Raw genomic sequence first — 24,365 nt, forward strand, 5'->3', positions numbered from 1 at the left:
CCTTTTGAAACATCACTCACTTTTGTATTCAATCCACATTTATTCACCACTTATTTGTTTTTTACTCTACCTCTTCTTGTTTTATTATTTCCGAGTGGTCTATTGTGTATACTTATAGAAGATATAGATATATAGATATTAGAAAGAGATAAATTTAAATTAATAATTATAATTATAATATATTCTATATAATTATAAAAAATAAATATAAATATTACTCAAATACTGTAGCTTGAGCATCTTCAGAGCAAGGATTTCAGTGGCTAACATTAGCCTTCCATTTGCAAATAGGTGAAGGGACTGCAGGAATTGCTAGTTTTGCTTTTTCTCTTTGAAAATAATCTTATGCCAGCAGTACTCCAAATCCAGCATAGAGTCTGCTTTAATGCAAATGGGGATGAGATTTATGATGTAGGTATAGGCTCAAGAATATATAAAGACAGACAGTATGCTACAATAGTAAAGAGGATATTCCAAGGGAGAAAAGCAGTAACATATCTTACCCAAGATAATGAAGGATAAGGATATTTCTATGACAATAAAAAAATCAAATAGTGTAAGTAATAGTTTTTTCCATGATAATGTATGGTTGTGAAAATTGGTAATTGAGAAATAGTGTTTGAATTATGGATTTGGAGATGGTTACTAAGAGTACAGTGGTACCTTGGTTCAGAACACTTCTGTTCACGAACAATTTGGTTCACGAACAGCTCCGTTGGCAAAATTTTGCCTCCGTTCGTGAACACCGGATCAGGTTACGAACAGGATCCGTGGCCATTTTCCCTCCTGTGACACATGGTCGTGGCTTCCTGTAGGGAGGGGGACTCTCCCTCCAAGCAATAACCGCCTCCCAACCTGCCTTCCTGTCCTCCACGCCAGAAGTCACATCGAGCAAGGTTAGCTTTCCCTCTCTTCGTACTGTACTTTGTGTCATATTTTTGCGGTTTAAAAAAACAACAACATATGGTTCAGAACAGATTAACCGTAATTACATTGAACCTTATGGGGAAATTTGATTCAGGACGCGATCAAAAATCGGGTCGCGACCAAATTCAGAGGGGTCAGAATGGATTAACCGTATTTACATTGAACCTTATGGGAAAATTTGATTTGGTTCATGACCAATTCGGTTCGCGACCAGAGTTGCGGAACGAATTAAGTTCGTGAACCGAGGTACCACTGTACCATGGACTGCAGGAAGAATCAATCACGCCTGAACTGCTTCCTTAAGGTAATAAACAGCAATTAGAAACACACATACTTTGGCTGTGCGGTATGAGTAGATGATAGTTTAGAAAGGAGGGGGGAATGAACAACTGTATTTGAGAAGGTTGAGAGAAGACAGCAGATAAGGTGGATGGACAGGTTCAAAGAAATTACAGGGCTGTTGTTACTGAGTCAGGTCAGGTCAAGATGGCAAGCATTTGTCCATGTGATTACTAGGAGTCATGATTACTAGGAGTCAAACCCAACTCAGTGGCCCTTGAGGAAATAACTATGGGATCGATCCCTAATTGGCCAGAATCCCTAACCTCACATTGGAACGCTTTCATATAAAGCTGATTATATGTGTCACCCACACTAGGTAGACCAGACTAGGAAATCAGCTTTGCAGGAAGGCTACTTTTATTGAGATTGGCTATAATAACAGAATCTTGCAAATCTGATTGTGCTTCGCCGCCTCCTCCTCCTCCTCCTCCTCCTCCTCCTCCTCCTCCTCCTCCTCCTCATAGTTCAGTGAATTAGAGAGACATCTGCCTGAGCTGCTTCTGAATGCTTTCTCATTCTGGACTTTAAAAATGCTTCAGCCCCTTTTGCCTAGGTAATAGTTCCTGCATATCTCCATCAAGGTCATCTTCCTTACTCTCAAAGTATGTCAGTTAGGAGTATTTCCAGTGTGCAGCAAATCATCAAAAGGGTAGAATTAATCTTATTCATTCTCACAACTTTTTCATATAAACAAAACTAAAAATCTGACAAGGACTCTTGAGTTGGAAAAAACTGCAAAAAGGCACATTAAGAGTTGACAGCTGCCCTAGATTGCAGGAATACTAACTTGTTTCTCTAGAAATAATATAAATTCCCTTTGATCTTTAGATTTATTATTATTATGAGTTATATATTTATATACAGCCTATTTATCCCACTCTTCTGGTGAAAAGGTATCCAGAACAATTTATGTAAAACAAGACAATTCATCCCCATAGACTTTAAAGGACATAGTAAAAAAGAAAAATGGGATGAGGACGAAAGAGGAAGAAACTTGATTTGTTTCTATTCCAGCTAGTCAGAATCAAAGCTTTTATTATCATGATGAGGTAGAATAGAAAAAAAAACATCAAGTAGAAAAACAGACCAATGTCCTGATCTTTCAGCATAGCTGGTGAACTCTCTTTGGTTCATCTGTTCTTTTGCTACAGCCAATTGGCACTGGCTAATTGTGTATATAGTGGAGTTCACTGGCAGAATTCTATGTAACACTAAGTTGGGTTTTATTAACCATGGTTTGTTGACACAAGCTATAGTGTCCTTATTTGCTCATAAACCGACCTTGTGGGTGGGTTCACACATCACAGTAGGCGCAGACAGACCACATCACTTTTGCATAAACCAAGCCACTGTCTGCAGAATCTACCTTATAAAGCTCTGCTTTGTCTTATTCCTTTGATTCTGACATTTTGCATATATTGCTTAAATTATCCAAAGGTAATGTGCTCTACACCACTGAAAGCCACTGTGGTACAGTGGCTGAGTTGGTGGACTAGGACTGCATAGTCAAGTCTAATTGCAGCCATTATAGCCCACTGGTTGATGGGCCAGTCAGCCCAAAATACCCTACCAGGTTCTTGTGGGGGGAAATTGAAGAAGGTGGTGTTTGTGTACCACCTTGATTTCTGGGAGGAAAGAAGGGATATAAACCTAACTAATAAATAAATATTCCATGATAAATATTGCAGAGCCAGAGATCCATATGTGAATAGAACTCTTTTCCTTCCTGTGAATGATAATAAGAGAACCACAGTGCACAAATAATAGCTTTGCTGATTCATAGCCACCTATGGCAATGTGGGCAAAGAAGCATTAAAAATAATGGGATGCCACTTTGCATGAGGTCTTGTAACCATTAAGATGAATACATGTTCCTAGATAAATTTTTATTTCTTTCACATTTCCAGTACAGTGCAGCTACTTTTAAGTCACAAAACCCAGTTTTTATGTTCTTGTGCATCTGGTCATTGTAATAAAGGGCTACCACCTGCTTTTCTGATAAAAGCAGTGAAAATGACCAATATAACTATTGTAGGTTCCCTCTTCCCTTTGATTAGTGTATTGACTGTAAATGGTGTTCTCATAGAGTCAGATATAATGAATTTCATAATTTTGTGGCATCACTGTGCTTTATATTTTCCATAATTAGCTATGAACTCTGTAGGAAGATGTTCTAAGAAAGAGATTGGCACTGTGGAAGCAATGAAATTCCAAGTCCTCCTGCCATCATTAATTTATTTGTTAAGTAAAACATGAACCAGAACATCATCCTTTTACATGAGATTAACTCTGCAGTTTTCTGAATGCTATCAGTGGTTAATAAAACACCTACGTATGTAGGCGCTATGGTCATTTAAATTGAGAAGAAAGCAAGGTAACCAAAGAGTCTGTTGAAGATGAAAATTCTTTGTTTGCAGCAATACATATAATGATAAAAAAGTACTCTCAAATCCAGTAGTGATTATGGTTGCCATATGCACAGTCAGTTTACTCAGTAATTTGGAAATAATAGTGACTGGCAGCAGGCATGCCCTGGCATTGAGCCTGGAATAGGGGTTAATTTGTGTTGTCTGGAAATTTTGCAAATCCTTGCCTTCAGCAGTCATCTGAAGGGGGTGAAATGAGGAAGAACCCTCATTTTCCCCTGGAATGAATATGGTGGGAAAAAGAAAGGATTTTGAGATTGTAGTGGAAGGGAAAGAGAGATTTGACTTCCCTTCCTTCCCTCCAGTGCAGAGTTTCTCAAAGTTGGCAACTTTAAGACTTGTGGACTTCAACTCCCAGAATTGTATACTGGCAGGGGAATTCTGGGAGTTGAAGTCCACATGTCTTAAAGTTGCCAACTCTGAGAAACAGTGCTCCAGTGAGTTCTTATCCATTTCAATCATTTGAAAACCATTTTTACTTATAAAAATAACCCACTATCTCTGATCCTAATTTGTAGTCAACTTAATTTACAGATGTGATTATAAACGATAAATGACACATAAACTCATAAAATAAAGTGTTATAATTAACTTCTCACTCCCATCCTCAAATGATAAGGTACAAGTTTCACTATGAAGAACTGAATAGAAAATCTAGTTCAACGTGGGCAGGAGGAAAAGATAAGAATGAGAGGTATGTTCGCTAGTGGGCAACAGTCTGTTTGACAGTCATTGAATCATGGAGTGCAGAGGGTCCATAGATGTTAAGTACTTTGGCCCTCTGTTTGTTTGACCATCTAGCCTCTGTTTGAAAACCTCTAGCAAAAGAGAGCTCTATTCAGAGTTGGCTGATTGCAGTGGCCTATATGCCTTATAAATCAATAAAATAAATTATTCCCGTCATATGGCAGCCTGCTGCATTGGCTAATCATATAGTCAGCAAGTTTGTCCACAGGTCTAGCCTGAAACCCCTTCTTGTTGTTTTGCACCTGCTTCCCCACCCCTGAACTGTGTTATAGCCTCTCAAATATCTGAAGACTGCTATCACATCTTCCATTAGTTATTTTTTCTCTAGAGAAAATTATCCAGCTTCTTTAACACGGACTTTGGTTTCTAGACCTCTCATCATCCCGATAGTCATTCTGTGAACTTGCTCCAGTTTGTCACTGTCCTTTTTGAACTGTGGTATCCAGAACTAGACACAGTATTTCAGATGGAGTCTGACCAAGGTAGAGTAGAATGGAATGATTACTTCTCATGAACTGGACTCTGTATTCCTGTTTATGCACCACAAGATAGCATTTGGTTTTTTAGCCAATGCATCATACTGCTGGCTCATGTTTAACTTATGGTCAACAAGGACACCCAGATCCCTTTCACATGTGTTACTGCCAAACCATGTCTCCCCTATCCAGTGCTTGTGCCTTACATTTTCCTACCCAACACATGTCCTATTCTGACTCATTAAGAATTGGATTAAAGGTTAATCAGACCTGAATATGAAGAAAGCATTATTACTTTTGTCTTCCTACTTTTCAAATCCAAACTTGTAGAACTTTCCTGACCACTATGATAGCCTGACAAATGCACTTACTATCTTTTTCCTTAATGGATTGGTGTTCAGATCTCATGTAATCATTTTAAAGTTTTTCCCTCTTCTCTTTAAAATATATATTCATGCTTCACTTTATATATACTAAATATAGCAGGAGTGCATTTGAAGACATCTATTTGTAATTCATTAGTAGAACCTGCCTTTAACATCTCTACTTCTGGATTGTGTTTTGGGGTAGATTAGACAAACTCTTTGGCCCAGTGATGGGCTATCAGATTTGGGGTGCAAACTCCAAGCAACCACTAGATAGTATCAAAGGAATATAGAAACTTTTCACCGCCACCTAGTAGTCACCAAGATAATTTCACCCAAAACTGGTAGAACTAGCCGTGGACACATTTGAAGTTTTTAGAACAGGTCATGGAGATTCTTATACCATGGCTACCATGGTATACCAAGACTAGATAGTCTTGTCTATCTAGAAAATGACTGACATGATGCGCCTGACAAGTCACCGTTTACCAGAAAGCAGACTGGTGAAGCTGTTCTCCATTGTCTCCTCTGTAGAGCCAGTGTAGTACAGACATTAAGATACTGAACTCAAATTAGGGGGATCTGGTTTCAGACTGCTTTCAGCCACAGAAGCTCACTGGTTAAGTTTGGCCAGGTTATTACATCATTACTCAATCTACTCCACAGGGTTGGGTTCTAGGAAAAATTGGAAGAGTACTATAGATGGGGTGCCTTGAGCTCCTGGAGGAAAGGCAGAATATAAATCTTACAAATAATATTTATAATGCCCTTTTTTTCCTGCACAAGTTGAGTAACGAGCTACAGATACCTGCCATTTTTATATTCTAAGAATGCCCATAGGACCTATATGATGTAACAAACCAAAAGATGATGCTAGAGTCATGTTACAGTCAGTTTTTCATTTTATTATTATTGTTGGTTGCACAGTCAGCCAGATATTTAGACTGGATTTGGCATTTTTATCAACCTATCGAGTCCTTCCCAAGGACCTGAGATAAGCAGATGTTGTTTGATGATGATGATGATGATGATGATGATTTAAAGTAATATAACATTTTATTAAACTAAGTGTCTCCACACACATTGGTGCCTATAGACACAATACCGTTTACAGTACCTTGGCTTGAGAACTGCTTCTGAATCTAACATTTGCCATATCCATGTTTCTCTGTGTTCTATTTTTGTTTTCCACAATGTGATTTTGATGCTTAGACTCAGTTTTTAAATTTGTAATTAAACTAAACAAATATGTTTACCTATCTATGGGTTGCATCTCCAGACTGCCCAATAAGTTAAATTCTCTGGGTAGTAAAAACACACAAAAACTGCCATCAATAAAATAACCAATATGAAGTTATAAAATCATTATATAATAAAACTAGTAGCAAGAGTAGCAAGAGTAAAAACAACACAGTACATAAAATCAAGATAAAATTGGAGCAAAATAAAATTGTACAAAATTAGTAAAACTATTTTAAGTTGACTGTGAGAATGAAAAGACTTTTACTGAGTATTGAAAATATTGTAATATAGGCATCCAGCAAAACTCATTACAGCAACTTGATGACTTTTGGTGGACAGCTGAATAATGGAGAGATGGTAACCTGCACCAGCTCTTTAGAGTTGTTAAAAGTTAAACTAGCACTTTGAACTGGACCTGAAAAAAGACAGGCAATCAGTTCAAATAACAAAATGCTGCATAATGTAATCATTTCTTAATTGATAAATTCTGGTTAATTCTAGTCATCTTACCTTGGGTTACCTGAAGCTTCCAGGTCCTTTTCAAAGCTTCCAAAATCTAAATAACATAGCTAGATACTGCATTATTAGGAATTACCAGAATAGCTTACAATGCTGCAAGTTTTCAAGTTGAGATGTTACAAAACAAAAAACAAAGAACAGGGAAGAAAGTTCAAAAATTAGGACAGATATTTTAGCCATGAATGTCTGTACTTCTAGTCAGCTCAAGATTCTGTTTGTGGGCAAGTGAGTTAAAAATAAATACAAATTAATAAGTAGCAATGTAGTTTGATTAGACATCCAAAATGATGTCATCAGTTTTATTTGAATTCCATTCACTCTGGGACTACTTGTTTAGCCTCTCCCCTCATTTCCAAAACCACTTTTTATTTCCATCAAAATTGCTCTGCATTTTTTCTGTCTCTTTTAACTATTCCTTGCTCTTTTTTTTGCAACTACTGCATATTTTTCTCTCAATATATCTATGATTGTTTTTTAATCCTTGTTTTTTGCAGCAATCATTGTCTTATGTGCATTTTTCTCATCTAAATATCCCTTTAATACTTCCCATAAGGATATTTTCACACAGTTCTGCCACACTCTGTAACATAATTATTTTAAGTCTGTTCCAAATAGTTTCCATATCCTCTTTCCTTACGTCACTTGCCATTCATTCTGTTGGAAGATTAATTTATCTTCTATTACTTTTTCATATAGGACTCATACATTCTGCTTCCTGTACTTGTTCTACTTTCTTTTACTGCTTTCTTTTTCTTCTATGTTCATTTTTCCCAAGATAACCTCTTGACAAAAAATGCTCTAATACTCAGAACCTCTCATCATCCTTTGCCAATTCTCTCAGTCTTTCATCATAAACAATCAAGTCAGTCTAGCTTTCAATTCAAATTAATGTTCATTCCTTTTCCATGTGTACATATGAATAAATGTACAGGTAGTCCTTGATTAATGACCATTCATTCAGTGACCATTCAAAATTATGGTGGTGCTGAACGAATGGTACTTATGTCCGGTCCCCAAAGTTACGGCTGTTGCAGCACTCCCACAGTCACGTGATCAAGATTCAGGTACTTGGCAGCCTGCCCACACTTAAGAACACAGGGCAGCTTCAAATCCCCCCACCCACTCATCTCTCACCCCATCTCTACCCTTTTGGCCTCCTCAGTGGTGGCAGCTGAGGAGTGCTGCCTCAGGCTCCACGTTGTGGCCAGCCACCCCAGTGCCACAGCAAAGCACCAGCCGCCCCCGCCACCCTGCAATCCACAGGCCCTGCCCTGCCCAGCTGACCTTCACTGTCTTCCTCACACTGCTGACAAGGCACTCCTGGCCTGGCCCTATTCGAGGCAGTTGCTGACTGCACCAGGCCTTCTTCCTGAGGCTGGACACACTGTTCTCCAAATAGCTCACACCGTTCTCCAAATACCACACACCTTTCTCGCAATGCTTTGGAAAGCCTCACTGCACTACTGTACCAGCTGGGGCCTTCTTTCATGCTGCCTTCTTTTGCACCAGTGCAGCTGGGGCTTCTCTTGCACCCAGCCTCTTCTCTTCCACCCAGCCCAGGGCCTCCATTCACACATCAGCCAGGGCCTCCATTTGAATGCCAACCAGGACCTCCATTTACATGCCAGGAAAGACCTCCATTCATGTGCCAGGCAGGGCCTCTCTTTGTGCCCTGCCCAGGGTTTTCTTTTGTAAAAGAAGCCCAGCACATGAAAGAAGGCTCTGGCTGCACCAGCAGAAAAGGACCCTTCTAGCTGAGTCAGCACAGCCAAGGCTGTCTTCCACACACCAGCGAAAGAATCCCAGCACATGAAAGAAGGCCTCAGTGCCACCCGCACAAAAGAAGGGCCCTTCTAGCCAGGGCTGTCTTGCGCATGCCAGCAAAAGAAGCCCAGTGGGCAGGGTTAAGCGGTGGGGGCAGCTGGTGGCAGCAGGTAGGCAGGTGGCCAAAAGGGGAGAGATGGAAGGGAGATAGGCAGGGGAGTTCAAGAGAGGCAGTCCCTTACCTTACTGAGGCTCAGGGCTGGGATGGTCCAAGCCAGGAATGGCTTGAATTGGGGTGGGTCCTCGCCTAATCACTAGCAGAATTCAGTTAACAATGGCAACAGGGACTGCCAGGATTGCCGTCACTATGCAATGCGGTCCCGTGACATCATACTGTACTTTACGATCACATAGTTTAGTGATGGAAATTCCAGTCCCAATTACCATTGTTAACCAAGGACTACCTGTATATCACATATCCATGGACAGGTCTGCAGATATCTGAATGGCCAATAATGAGAAATCAAGCAATGTGCATGTACGTGAATGAACTTTCCCTTAAGGTAGCAACAAAAGTGTGTTGTGTATATAATTGTTTTAGTGTAATTACACAGATAAAGACCAGTTCTGGGGCAATAAGTTATCAAAAGTCAAGGCTGTTGAAGAGAACATTTGTAACAGAAATGGTATATTTGCATTGCATTTCCTTAGGAACAAAGTTCTTAACTTTAGAGGAGGCTACCTGAAGTGCATGTCCTTAAACTTCTCTTAGTTATTGTGTGGGCTTTTTCTCCCCAGTTCAAAATCAACTAGAATGTTTCTTCTACAATAAGAGTAACTGAAGGAGGGAAAAAATAATATTTTTTTCTTGACTTTTGATAGGCAACTGGAGAGAAGAGACCTTTGACAGATCTGGGCAAGAAACCCAAAAACCAAAAGAAGAAGAAAAAGAAGGATCCTAATGAACCCCAGAAGCCAGTGTCTGCCTACGCTCTCTTCTTCAGAGACACACAAGCAGCTATTAAAGGACAAAACCCCAATGCTACCTTTGGGGATGTGTCAAAAATCGTTGCATCTATGTGGGATAGTTTAGGAGAAGAACAAAAGCAGGTGAATGTTTTTTCCATCCAGTTACTGCCTTTTTCTTTCTTGATAAAGCCATATTTTATGTTCATTTATCTGATACACCATATGCCCACACTGTTTCTTAAGATGGTAGCAATAGTTGTTTTACTGTGACTGGTGTAAACTATTTTCTGCAGCAGTAAAATTATCAATTACCTTTTCTTCCGCATACCTCCATATCATATTAAAGCTAGGATTTTCAGTAAAAATATTGCTTAAAAAAGCCTTAGGAGTTTTGAGGAGCTTGTAGACTTTAGTAAAACCACCCCATCCCTGAGTTCACTTTTTCACTGAGTATGTCATTACTTGTCTTCCAGGTGGTGATGATTGCTGTTGTTGCCACTGAAGCATTTTGTTATTTTTGTTACCAAAGCTACCTTTGAATTTTTTTTGGGGGGGGGTACAAATTGCTTTGTGCACTTAATAGAAGTCTGCTTCAGATTCAAAACCAGTCTATGTGTTACCCTGTAGCAAAAACACAGTGTTTTCCAGGACAATTTTAAGCAGGTTGTGGGAATCATGTAGTATTGTATGGAGCAGAAATTTGTTAATCTCATAGTTGTTGTTATTATTACTATTATTATTAGGTAAACAATGTAGTATATCAAGATTTAGCTATGTTATTTTTGTTATATGCTCACAAATTGAGATAATGCCGCTGAGCTTCCTTAAAGGCTGTGTCTTTTAAATGTGGACTTTTTGGAAATTGCTATTTTGAAATTGATTTCTTAAGTAGAAGTTATAAAAAGTGTACATAGTATTAGACCAGGAAAATGTTTTGTGAAGATTGGGAGACTTGTGAAGGCAGGGACATCATGATGGAAAGATGTGTATCATGCTCTCTTCAAGAATCCCTGTTGCATAAGCTGTCTTAGAGTATCATAGAATCAGAGGTGAAGGTGGATGGACCTTCAGGGCCTGGCCATCAAGTCGAAATCCCTGCTCAGTGCTGGAGTCCAAATTGTAGCATCCCCAACAAATGTCTGTCCAAGTGTTGCTTGAACATATCCTGTGAAGAGAACTACACCTTCTCCCTATGTAATTCGTTCTACAGTCAGTGTTGGCTTTTCATTAGAAAGTTTTCTTAACTTGTAACTGGAATCTGCCTTCCTGCAGTTGACCATTAGTCCATGCCCTGCAATCTGGGGTGAAGTGCTATAAAATGGTGATTGATTTTAGTTCCTATTGCTTCATTAAATTGCAGAGATAATTTTTACTAGTTTCACTATGTAGTAGCTGAATTAAGGTTTTAAGAAGCCTTGAAAATGTATATTTAAAATAAGATTATCCAGGAAATCTTATATTCACTCACCTAGATACAGGTAGTAGCATCTCTAGGCATTTTTTTGGCATTAAACATGGAAATCTTGCATTGGTAAATTCAAAGCCTTAGTTTTCAGAAATCAACTATGGGTAAAATCCAATGTTTTGTTTATTTATTTATTTCAGTTTAGATGCCATCCAACTTTAAACTGACTCTGGGCAGCTCACAATATAAATATGCAATATAAAACAAAACAAGATGGGGATCTGGTTGTTTGATAGAAAAACCCATCCAATAAGGGGCTCCATCCACCTTAACCCAAGTCCTGGGAGAACTTGCATGCCTGGTGGAAGGCAAACAAGGTGGGAGCCACATGGATGTTCAGCTAGGCAACAGAACTTTTCCTTCATTTCTTCTTGCAACTCCCTAGACCTCTTGAAATCTGTTTTAAAGTATTCCTTAAGCCTCTGAAGATTTTTAAGACTGTGCAAAGAATTGGAGGGAAGATTTCTGCTGGAAGAAGCAGTTCTATCAGTGGAAAGTACTCTGTGTCCTTAAGAGCTCCTTAACTTCTCTGCTGGTTGCAATGCAGTTAAGCCTGGTGATATTTTTTTTAAAGACACAAACATTTCCTGACAGCCTAGATCCTCCTGCTGGAAGGGTTCCAAGAAACTACATTTAGGAAAAGAGAAAGAGGTGGAGAAACCATTTGAAATTAAAAATGTGCGTGAAAATGGCCGTGCATTTTACGTTGTCTTGTGTTGGCAACAAATACCATGAATATATTCAATTGTAATGAGCTCCCCCCCCTTTTTTTTTTTTAAATACTAATGTAGTTTTCAAATTTTCTTTACTTTTGTGACTCACTGGCAAGGAGTACTGATTATTCTCTATCATTCTTTGGCCAAGTCTAGATAATTTTTGTAGAATTACCTTGCTGCCAATTTGGCTCTAGTTGCCTCTCCTTCCCACCCCACATCCTGATGTAGCAGTGGAAGCTTGATAGCTTTACAGCTGCAAGAGAGATGTGGGAGTTCCCTTGCTAGCAGGAATTTTTTTCTTAATGTCTAATTGCAGATTTGAGTGAGTTACTTTCTGTTGTGGCCAGATTCGGCAAAGCTAAAAAGAAGTATATTTTGAATTCTGAGATCAGTGGGAAGTCTAAACTATGCTAGAGGGCTGCTTCCCTGTATTCTTCAAAACACTTCATGGCAGAGTAGGAGGCCTCAGGGGGACATGTAGCATCAAAATGGGGGGGGGGGGAGCTAGATGTGTATTTATTAATATATGCATATTATTTAAATAATACATTTAAAAATATGACTAAAATCTAAATTTTACTGAAAATATGCCAATTAATTTTGTTTTATATAACTTCCCCATTAGATCTTTTTTTTTATAGTTGTCCCCAGACTACCCATATTGATTCTGTTATTTAATTTGCCATAACTGCAGTTCCAGAGTTGGTGCCCTTAAGTTGAATTAATTAAACTTATTTATTTATGTATTTATTTATCAAATTTATACACCACCCGTCTCACTATAAAAGTGACTCTAGGCGAGAATACAGTGGTACCTCAGTTCACGAACTTAATTCGTTCTACGATTCTGGTCGCGAACCGAATTGGTCGCGAACCAAATCAAATTTCCCCATAAGGTTCAATGTAAATAAGGTTAATCCATTCTGACCCCTATGAACGTGGTCGCCAACCGAATTGGTCACCAACCGAATCAAATTTTCCCATACGGTTCAATGTAAATAAGGTTAATCCATTCTGAACCATATGTTTTTTTTTTTTAACCACAAAAATATGAAACAAAGTACAGTACAGTACAGTATGAAGAGAGAGAACACTAACCTTGCTTGAGACGACACCAAAAAGCTTCACAGCAAGTGTCTGTCTGCGACTGGGATCTCACCTAGAGGAAGCCACGACCACGTGTCAGAGCAGGGAAGATGGCCACGGGTCATGTTCGTCACCCGATGTGGAGTTCACAAACGGAAGCAAAATTTTGCGAACGCTGCTGTTCGCAAACCGAATTGTTTGTGAACAGAAGCATTTGTGAACCGAGATATTACTGTAACTAATAGTTATTGTTTTCCAAACTGACCAAAATCTGGCAGGAATGGGAGACAGTCTTTTTTTTTTGGTAATTTTATTTAAGTTTACAAATACAAAGATAAAAGACTAATAAAAACTAAAAGAAATATAAAAAGTGAGGAAAAGAAAAAAAAGTGGAAAAAGATAGGAAAAAGAAAGGGGAAAAGGGGGAAAAAAATAAGAAAAGGAGAAATATAAAAAATTGACTCTCCGCCCCCCCTCCAGACAATTATAAACAACTTCAGTAATCGACAATTGACACCTTCTCTAGTATTTTGATAATTTAAAACAATCTCTTCTTCCCATATCTCATCAATAAACAAATTGTAAAAACTCATTATTCGGTCCTATTCAGCAAAAGTGTAATAAAAGCTACCAGAAATAATAACATATATACTTTAACCTTAATCAAGTAACTCCATTTTGTATTCCAACATCACTTTCTCTGATAAATAAAGCAAAAGAAATCTCTCCCCATTTATGAACAAATCTTTAAAGCCTTGTCATACAGTCCTGGTAAAAAGAAAAACCTATTAATAGCTACCAGAAACCACAACATATATTTTAACATATAATATTTTAGCCAAATTCATTTCATAGTCCTTCTGTTTACTTTTAAAAAGCTTGGTCTTTAATCCTGTCAAATAATATCTCACAAGTTGATTTCTTATCATTTTCTCTTCGTCTCCTTTCAGAAACTGCTTCAGTAGTTCAACACATCCCTTTTGTAAATCCAAGATAAGAAGGCTATCCAAGTCACTCTTCTGATTTATTATATGTATGCCCCCTTTAGTTATTAAAACATCAGCCAGTTTCAGTTGTAAATCCATTGTGGTATCTTTTTCCATATTCTTCTTATAATCTGTCTTTTTGAAATCCATTTTCAAATCCATATCATCTTTTTCCATATAACTCTTGTAGTCTGCCATTTTTTTAGAATCCATTTTCAAATCCACATTCAAGTCAGCCTCAGTCTCTATTTTGTCCAGTAGAATCTGTTCCTATTCTGTAGCCTCTGTTAGATCCATTTTTATAGTGGCAGACAGTCTTGAAAGTAATATCTGAGTACATTGTTTCCAGACAGCCTTAATTTCTTCTAGTCAGATAATATTGCTCCATTGTATTAATAGGTTGCTTCTCCTTTAATTGTAATCCTTAGTTCTCTCTGGTTCCTTCAAGTCAACCTTCAAAGTCCCCTCCTATCATATGCTTATTTTCCAATCCAATGGTTCCTTGCTGTTTCCTATGGGAGGATTTCTTACAGTTAATTTCAAAATCTCTATATATACTTTTATAAAATTTTAAACAACCCACAGGAAATATTCTTTCAAGTCCATCTGGCCCTTAACTTTCCAAAATCAACATTCTAGTCCCTCTTTTGCTGTTTTCTAAAAATTAATTTTTTTCTTTTTAATCCTTAAACTTACATGAAACTTCTTTCATCCAGGATAGAAGGAAGGTCTCCCAGCATAGTAAAACTTGCCCTTCAGAAGGTTCTTAACATCCAAAAGATCAATAACAAGCCATTTGCTAAGGTAGTTAAGAGAGGAAGTGGGTGGACCCAGTGTTCATTTGAAAGCTCCAAGCCACGGCTTAGGCAGGATGATTTTCCCCTGGCTCCCAGAGCTCTCAAATCCGTCAGAGATTGCTATTTTGCAGTCTCTTCACAGGTGAGCCTCTGAATGGAACAAACCTATGTGTGGTCCTTGTCCTCTTCTTGATCCAGAGAGGGGTTCTGAGGAGCCGATCCATTCACCAGCTCCTCTTTCCACCATGGCTGTCATCAGTCCACAGTTGCTTCCCCGGAAGTGGGAATGGGAGACAGATACTTATTATAAGATGAGCATGTGGCAGCCATTTCTTTTCCCATAGAGTTATTCTGAAAAGGAATGGGACAAGATAGACAGACAGACAATTTATAGTCTGCCAAACTCCCAACGACTCTGGGTAGCTTACAGTTGAAAAATAAAAAAACTTCCATAGACAAAAGAAATAATAAGTGCCCTGCACCAAACAACAGAAAACCAGAAAACCCATCTAGGGGGGCTCAACCTTCACTCTGGCCCAAAGCCTGGGAGAATAGCCAGGACTTCAATAGCTTTCTCGATGTCATCAGTTCTATATTCATCTGAAGTTCCCATTTGTGTATCACTGCTGAACTAATGAATAGGTACATCTGCTCCTGAAAGAGAGAGAGAAGAAAATTATTATCATCATCATTATCATCATCATTATCCTACAGCAGAACTCAGAAACTTAATCTTCATACTTTTGGGGGATATGCTTCGATTATTTGTTGAAACAGCAAGGAACCATTGGATTTCTTTTTCCCTGAAATTACTCTTTTAGGATTGTAAAATTCATAAGGCTTTTGTTTGATCTTTTCATGCTGGAAATAAGAATAGCCTCTGCTAGCAAAGTTTCTTGAGCTTGATTTGATTTAGACCTGATTCAAACAACCACATTCATCATATAGCAATAAGGAATAACTACTTCAATTCAGGTAACAGATACGATCTTAAGTCAAAAGACGGTATGTACTTTGCATACAGAAGATCCCAAATTTCACACAGCATCACCAGATTTGGGGGCGGGGGGAATAGAGCCAGAGTGTTGATCCTTAGACGAACCCTTTGATCTCACTCCAGGGAATTCCAGATGACTCCTATCCTGAAGATTTCTTGGTAGAGAGCCTGACTTTTATTTAGCATTTCTCCAGTCTGATCAGCATTCAGATATAGCCTGCCCTGTTCTATGCCTCAATGTATACTATCTACCTCTCCTCAAATCTGAAAATGGGTGCTTATTTCTTTCTTTTTAACATTATATATTTTCATTTTACCTGCCTCATTTTTTCTTGACTGCTGGCCTTATGGCCATAATAAAAGTTTTAGTTGATTTGAACCGTAGATTTGTATTCATGCCATAAAATATACTCTGCGATCTTGTACTATTTGAGTCTAACCATAGGATTTCTATGAAAATAAAAGGAGACATGCATGTATTTCTTGATGGAAGGGTGGGATAACAAATGCAATAAAATAGTAACGAGAAATACAGTGGTACCTCGGGATACGAACACCTCTACTAACGAACTTTTCAGGTTACGACCAGCTCCGGCTGCAAAAGTTTACCTCGATGTGCGAACTCCGCCTCAGGGTACGGTCATTTTTCCGCCCTGACACGTGGTCCGCGGCCATTTTTCCGCCCCTGACACGTGGTCCGCGGATGCCAGAACGGATTAACGGTAATTACATTGAACCTTATGGGAAAATTTGCTTCGGGGTGCGACCAAATTCGGAGGGCGGAGCGGATTAACCGGATTTACATTGAACCCTATGGGGAAATTTGCGTCGGGTTACGACCAACTCGGGATACGCCCAGAGTCACGGAACGGATTAAGTTCGTATCCCGAGGTACCACTATACTACCAGTAGATAATGCCTGCCTGAACTAGGGCTGTAACTTGGGTTAGAGCTTTCTCTTCATAGGAGCACATCCAGGAATCTGGTGGACTGGCTTTCCTTATTCTTCAAGTTTCCCTTTGCTTTAAGCAGGTTTGATATGAATTGGTTTAAGAAATGATTGATGATAGGCATTAATGTCTGAGGTTTGGCTTAAAATTATAAACACATTTATAGTTTTAGAAAAATGTTTTAAAGTTATCACACTGAAGATTAAATTCTTGAGCCAACTGTGAGTATTTGTAGAGTTACTATAGTTTGCCTGCTGTAAGCATTTGTATGAATCCTGCTACGTTTCTCTGATTTCTTCCTACATTCATATTTCAAATGACTATCATATAAAAATTTAGGAATGGACAAGTGTTAAGGAACTCAGGGCTTGGAGCCACTGTGTTCTTGAATTCAACATTCAGTATATATAAAATCAGGTGATAATTATTACTGTTTTCATTAACACATTTTCTTTTGGCATAGCAATCTTTTAAGTAGCCTTCCCCAATTTCATTCTGCAATGAACCATTATTCACACAGGGCAGTGCCTACGTGCTGACCAAGGAAAAATCCACACGTTATCTTCCCCCTCGCAACAGCAGCCAGTAGAAAAATTATCGAAACAATAGGATCAAAATGGCAACCCTCAAGGCAGGCCTGTAATATCTTCCTATAACTGGCTGGGTGGCAGATTAGTGTTAATTTGATGGACACTAGACTTGGCATTGCTACTAACTGAAATGAGCTACCATCTATCTGGCAGGTATCTTGTTTATCACATAGAGGATTAAGCCACTAGTTGTGTACACTTGAAGTATCAAAGCTGGCAATATTTATCTGCTGTTGAACAGGTGCTGCTACTCCCACAAAGCAAATTTACTTTCTTTCCATTGATGAAGTAAGCAAAGTAAAGATTGCATACTCCTCGTTGCAGTTTTATGTTTTTATACATTTTCTCCTCACTGGAAGGCAAACAGAGAGAGGAAGGAATCATTATGTTACTAATGCACAGAAAAAATAATGCAGAGCTATGTTTGAGGCAGTTATTGCTATTGCTGTCATTTGTTTGAATTTTTGTAAAAAAAAAAAGAATCTAATATTTTTGTTTGTCAGTTGGGCCTTCTATCATATTGTTCCTTTCTCCTATTCTCATCCCTAGCTTTTTACAATGAATCTTCATTTTCTCGCTGACACACTTATATCTAAATTCCTCATTTCCTGCCTTTTTTTATTTATATCTGTTGCTTGGTGATTTGATCATGCTGTGGAATACAGGATTAGCAATCTCTCCGTCCTTGGGTTTTCATCAAGGACACCTGTTCTGCAAGTTGCACAATTTCTTCCACGCCTTAACCCTTTCAAGTATAGCTCCTATGCAGAAATGTGCACAATTTCCTTCCTTGCCTTAACTCTTTCAAGCATCAACCTTGTGCAGAAATATGTGTACACGCATATGTGTATGTGCACACAAGGGCATGTGGAGGGGAAAGCTCCCAACGTAAAAGTTTTCACCAACGTACTTTGCCAGCTGACATAGGCTTTTCTAAGAGGCTTACAGAAGAATCTAAAGAGTATGTGTGTGCATCGTGTGTAATACACATATATAAACACACATTCTTTTGACCTTACAAAAAATGTAGCAGCTGTTTCTGTGCAGATAGTTCTTATCTCACTAAAACATAACATGTTAATGATTGTTATCAGCCAAGGAAGTATCTCTAATAAACTACCTTCAGCTCCTTCAACTTTTAAAGCTCACAAAAAGCATTCCCATCATAAAAATAGATCTGCCCCTCAGTTCACAATATAGCAGATTTTAACTCCAGATTGAAATAAAGTCCTCTAACTGGGCAAAGGAAATTCTGCCCTGCTACGGGAACAGAGTTGGATTTCTTTAATGCCAAGTGTCTAAGCAGAATCAACAACATTAAATTTTGTTAACATTAGCACCATCTAGAGGAACTGGGTTTACTCAAAGGTATACCAAGATGGTAATTTTCTGGACCAGCATGGCTCATGCCAACAACCACAGTTCTATTCACAATTACAAATGGTTACGTTCCATAGAAATTCAGTACTTTATGACGTGTATGTAATATGAAGCCTGTAGGGCACCAAATCTAAACATTTCTTTCATTTTTCTCATTGCGCTAGTTAATTTCCTTTGCTTTTTAGATGTGCTTCAAAACTTCATAAGCACTTAAGAACAATCTCCTAATTCAATACTGCAGATCTTTAATGAGCACATCATTTGTTTGCTTTAGGTCCCAGCACCCAGCCTCTCCCATTAGAAAGACGTAAGCACAGCTAAAACAGACCTTGGTCTGAACGCTGGGAGAAGTACCAATCACTGCAAACAGAACTGGGATGTATAGTTAAATAGTCCAACAGTTTTAAGACAGCTTTTTATGTCCAATTTTTGTCCTAGACTGGCATATTGATCTTACCCAAGTTCCATTTAGTTTTCTTTTTCATCTTTTTTTTCTTTCTTCCGTAGCAAGGTATGAAAGGAGTTTGTAACTAGTGTTCATTTGAATGCCAGTGGTACATTCCTTAGCGTTGTGAACCTTGATAAAACAACAACTATCAGCCTCAGCTAGAACAGTAAAACATCCAGAAGAATTTAATTTAATGTAATTGATTTAGATACTGCCTGACCCTGACAGACTCTAAACAGTATACAGTAAAACCAATAGAATAAAACAGAATACAATAAGTATAAAAGAACAAACAGAATACAATAATTATAAAAGAATAAACAACAAGAACCGATGGCAGATCTGGCTAACCACACACATCCAACAGAGGCCCCGCCCACCCTATCCCAAGGCCTGAGAGAACAGCCAGGTCTTTAAGGCTGTCCAGAATGCCAGAAGGGTGGGAGTCACATGGATATCAGCTAGAATCTTATTCCATATCCTAATTGATATTCAAGACTTACAGCTTATTTAAATGAATGCAGGTGTGGAAATCAAAAACTCCTAGAGCAGATACATCATTCTCACTACAATAGCCATGGAAATTATTGGGAATTGTTGGAATTACGGTCTAATACTACGAAGGGCACCAACTTGGGAAGGACTATTCTAAGTAGTGATAAAATTGGCATTTTTCTCTGCGGTATTTGGTATAAGAAATGACTGAAGACGATATAACCAACATGAATACTTGCACATGTATTGGTTTTCAAGGGATCTTAGTGTTTCCATCACCGTACAACTGATTGAAAAGCATTGCCAGCAAGCTATGACAACATCCGTCCATTCATTTTCCAGAATAATTTTTGCAAGGCTGTAGAAATGTGCAGCACTCTGAATTTCTCCTGAAGATATATTAAAACCATAGATATGGTACTCATAAAGTATAGCAGTATTATTTAAATTATAATGTATATATTGATAATACTTGTTTTTCCATTTGCAAGCTTTAGATTTATTATGACTAGCTCAGGGTGATTCCAAAATACTGTAGCCCAAAGCATTACAATGCCATTTAATAATGGAAATATTATTTGAAGTAGCTTTTTCCTGCAAAAGATCTGGCAACTGCAACTTTGAGACCTAGATGCAATCCTCCTTTTTCACTCCGAACAAATTAAGACTCTGAACGCTCAAGTTTCATCCCACATACAGAAATTGTTAATTTAATTTAAATAATAGAAGAAATGTGAAGAAAGCTCTTTTGCTTTAATTCTTGCCATTTTTTTCTACCCAATGGCACATGTGGTGTTTGGCCATGCAGGAGTCAGGTTGGAAAGTATTTGGCAGAAGTAGCAATTGTCCCAAAACTCTTATGGGAAGTATCAAATTAAGGTGTCTGTATTGGGCCATGCATGTTATTAGGAAGATAATAGAAGTATTTATGGTACTATATTATGGATAGGAAGCTGATCATCTCGTGTTTTATCCAAACAATAGTAACATAGCAAGTGAATATGAGAAACCCAGGTAGTTTGTTATTCTTTAGTTACATTTAACATTTACCAATAAGAACCATGTGTGCCATTTACTTAACACAGAGTGGTTCTGTGTGCATCAGCAGGATTTGGAATTACTGTCTTGTCTCATTTATTGTTTATGAAAACTGAGCATTTCATTATGGCACAATTACCACTTTCTTTGCTAAAATGCAGAAGCATTAGGACTGAAATTCTGGATTATGCTTCTATCAGCTCCAATCCCCTCCCCCATAATCAGTCACATGTTTGCTCTCCTTCCCAACACCCACCCAGTCCCTTAATGATTAATGAATGCTCCTGCCAATGAATAGGAAAAATAAACCCACGGGCATGGTAGATTATCTGGAAAAACATGTAGAATATTTTTTAAATCTTTAGCTCTGATAAATGGCTGAAGTTAATGCTCTGGGGAAATAGAAAGAAGGCCAATTCTGCCAGTATTTAAATGGATCTCACAGCAAAGCCCTTTTTACACAAATGGCTTTTAAGAAACCCTGTTAGGAATTGCTATCCACATTTCACCCCAGATTTTCAAAGTGTCAAGTAGGCTTTAGTTACACATTTTCTCTTTTTAGTGAAAAAGGCCAAGTGGGTGCTACTATACGTAATGGTTTCTAAACAGGGTCACAGGTAAACCGTATTAACATGTAGAAAACTAAATCAGTGCACCAGTGAATGGAAGCCTTGTCTCTGTGTCAATTAGTACAATTATTAAACAGACATAGAAGTAGACACTCTGTTTTCCTCTTGATTTTTTTTTTTTTCATCTTGAAAACCCCCTACCATTTATAGCTATGAATCATGACAATATTTACTAGTTTTTGGAGCTATCCTATCAAACAAAAAGTCAGATAAAGAACAATAATAACATATCAGTAATTGCTAGGGTTTGTTATTCTTATTATAGAGAAAGGCAATATTTTAAGTTCTCTGGAAATTACCCTGAGCCTAACAAGAAATGACACTTTTATCTACATGACATGAAATAAAATGTATGCAGTCTCATGCAACACATAACCAAGAAGAAAGTATGTTTAGCCAGTTAGCATTCACTGTCAAGAAAGCCCACCTTCAATATTTTGCTGTTTGGAAATATGCTATGTCCTCTTTCACAGTATTGTCTATCTGCATATGGACTAGAAGAGGAGAAATTGGAGTGGGGTCTTTACCAATATTAAAGTCCTGCTCTAACAGAAAAATAATGAGGAATCCTAGCTGGTGTCCTCACATCATGTGTCAAACTCTGATATTGTAAAGCTTCAATTGATGGCTGAATAACCTTGACATAATTGTTGGAAGAAAAGGAGGGGAAAGGTACTCTCTCCCAATTATGTATACACCTTTATATTATGTGGATGTGCATATGCCCGCACACATTTTGTAGTGAGCAGAGAGTAGGTCTGTCCTGTTCAGCACTGTGACATAATCTACCCTTTATTCAGTATTCTGTTACAGTGACATAACAGAGTGAGTATCAAAATAACAGTTAAAAAAAAAAAATCATCCTGCTTGAACAATTGAATGAGGTTTAAAAGGCATATTAACACCTACTTCGTTTTAGCAATGCTTAGATTCAGCTGCCTCTGTGCACATGGATGGATTATTGAAAGAAATATAATTGTCTGAGTCCCCAAAGTAATATTTCCTGTACCCTTGGGTACAAATTGGAAGAATAAATATGTTTTAAGTTTTGTTGGATTGAAGTCAAAGGGAAAAAGAGAGCATCTATGCAGCCAGGAGGAAGACTTCAAGAACACTGAGCCTTTGCTTATTTGTAGCTCCACCAATCCAGAGTCTTTTGGAGTGGGGCAGCTATAATAAATCTAAATAATAATAACAATAAAGCAACAACAACTGACATAAAAAGCATTAAACACCAATCTAGCACAGGTGATCCACACAGAATAGAAATCCCAGGACAGTTAGCCTTGATAGATTAGGGATTCACCAGCAACCCGTAACATTTACTCTGTATTATCAGTTTTAACAGTGCCAGCCAGTGCTAGCATAGGGCAAGAACCAAATACACGCTTGTCTACCTCCCTCAGCAATATGGGGCAAGAGATTGCGTTGACTGCATGTGAGTGAGCATCTGAAGATTCATGCATATGGATCAATAGTTCAGAGGTTTAATCAAGAATTTGTCAAACGAAGTTCCAAGCCCAAAGCATTGGATACCAATTTCAAATATGTTTATCCTGCTTACTTACTATTTTAAATTGTTAGCCATCTCAGGTGCCTTATGCCACAATAGTAATTGTCTGTTGGAGATGCAGCTATAGAGGCAGCTTTTTAACCTATTGACCACGAGAAGCATTGGGAGTGGAAATAACAAGAAAGGAACTCTCCCTTTGTTCTTGTTCTCTTCTTTCCCTTGACTGTAATACTTACATTCTCTTCCTACAGAAAGAACAGAATATTCTTTTCCTAACTTTCCTCCATTGCAAAGACAGAAAGCTCAGAGATGTAGGCTTTTTGTCATAGCATATAACTTCTATAAACCATGTGTGTCTTTTGGACCTTAAGCATCAGTCTCTAGATACCCTTAATGGTTCTACTCACACACTTTTGCTTCGTTGAATAGGTAATCCAGTGATCAAGCAGGGGGATTCTAACAAGGTTACTTAAAAAGTTTCATATATACTCCCCCTCCTGTTTAATTGTTTGATGCCTCCTGAATGAAATGTTCAAATGAAGTTATGAATATCTACTCTGAAGAGCCAATTACTCATGGCATCCCTCAACACAGGAGCTACTGGTGCCATATATAGATGGCCATATACAAGCTGATGACATGAGCAAGTCTATATTAGAAATGTGAAGACAAGGAGAAAGGAGGATTCCAAAAAGAGTATGGGGAGTTTCTAGTTTTCCTAGGTTCTAAAAAATGTTTTCCAACAGGAAACAATGGACGTTTGAGAACATGCTAAAAAAACCAAACAAACATACACGTATTTTTTTAAATTTTTGAGTAAGTGCTTTAAAGCAAGATTTTTACCTTGTAAAATGAAGATTTTGAGGTCATTTTACCTTAAAATGTTAATGTAAGATAATCTCTTTATATGCTCTTTAGCTTGCCTTTTCCAATGCTACTACATATTTTAATTTTGTATCTAGTTATTCTGCTTGCCATTTCTGTTGTGACTGAGACAGTTATAGCTAACAAAACATTTCATTCATTACAAAATGCATGGTTTTTCTATTTCTAAATTTTATCCATTTCTGCTTTTCAGATGACAATAGATACAAGTAGGTGGCTGCTACAGTACGTAGTAGTTTAATTCTCACACATTGGAGATATTCACTACTTTGTGTAAAACTAAGACTATAATATTAATTATGCATATCTTACAATGAGTTCCATTGAACTAAGTTGCTTAATAAGGCATAATAATTGATCTTTAAATGGCAAATGTTGAATGGGACAGTTTTATATGCTATCTAAAGTGTAAACTAAGGCCCTCCTCAAATTGAGCTCATAATCCTGGTGACTGCATAAACATGTCCATGGAAACATTACAATTAAGTGATGCTTTATGTTATCAAAGCTATAAGTTTAGATTTGGTAAGATACTTTTACATTTATTTCAACTTTCACCAAATGAGTGGGGGGGAAAAATCCTCTAGCTTCAATTTTTTATAAATGCTACACA

At 37.9% G+C, this 24,365-nt stretch overlaps 1 protein-coding gene across 2 annotated transcripts in view; it reads left to right on the forward strand.

Moving 5' to 3' along the window:
- Positions 1-24,365, forward strand: part of TOX2 (TOX high mobility group box family member 2) — a 253,594-nt gene that overhangs the window by 202,610 nt on the left and 26,619 nt on the right. For both annotated transcript variants that reach the window (XM_015888360.3, XM_025167551.2), the window contains one exon: positions 9,691-9,918. In XM_015888360.3, the coding sequence (XP_015743846.1) occupies positions 9,691-9,918 (228 nt within the window). The remainder of the gene's footprint in view (positions 1-9,690; positions 9,919-24,365) is intronic.

This window comes from Python bivittatus, unplaced genomic scaffold (genome assembly GCF_059951505.1).
Source record: "Python bivittatus isolate LINGU-HERP-01145 unplaced genomic scaffold, Pbiv_v1 ctg000700_np1212, whole genome shotgun sequence".
In the NCBI taxonomy this organism is placed as follows: domain Eukaryota; kingdom Metazoa; phylum Chordata; class Lepidosauria; order Squamata; family Pythonidae; genus Python; species Python bivittatus.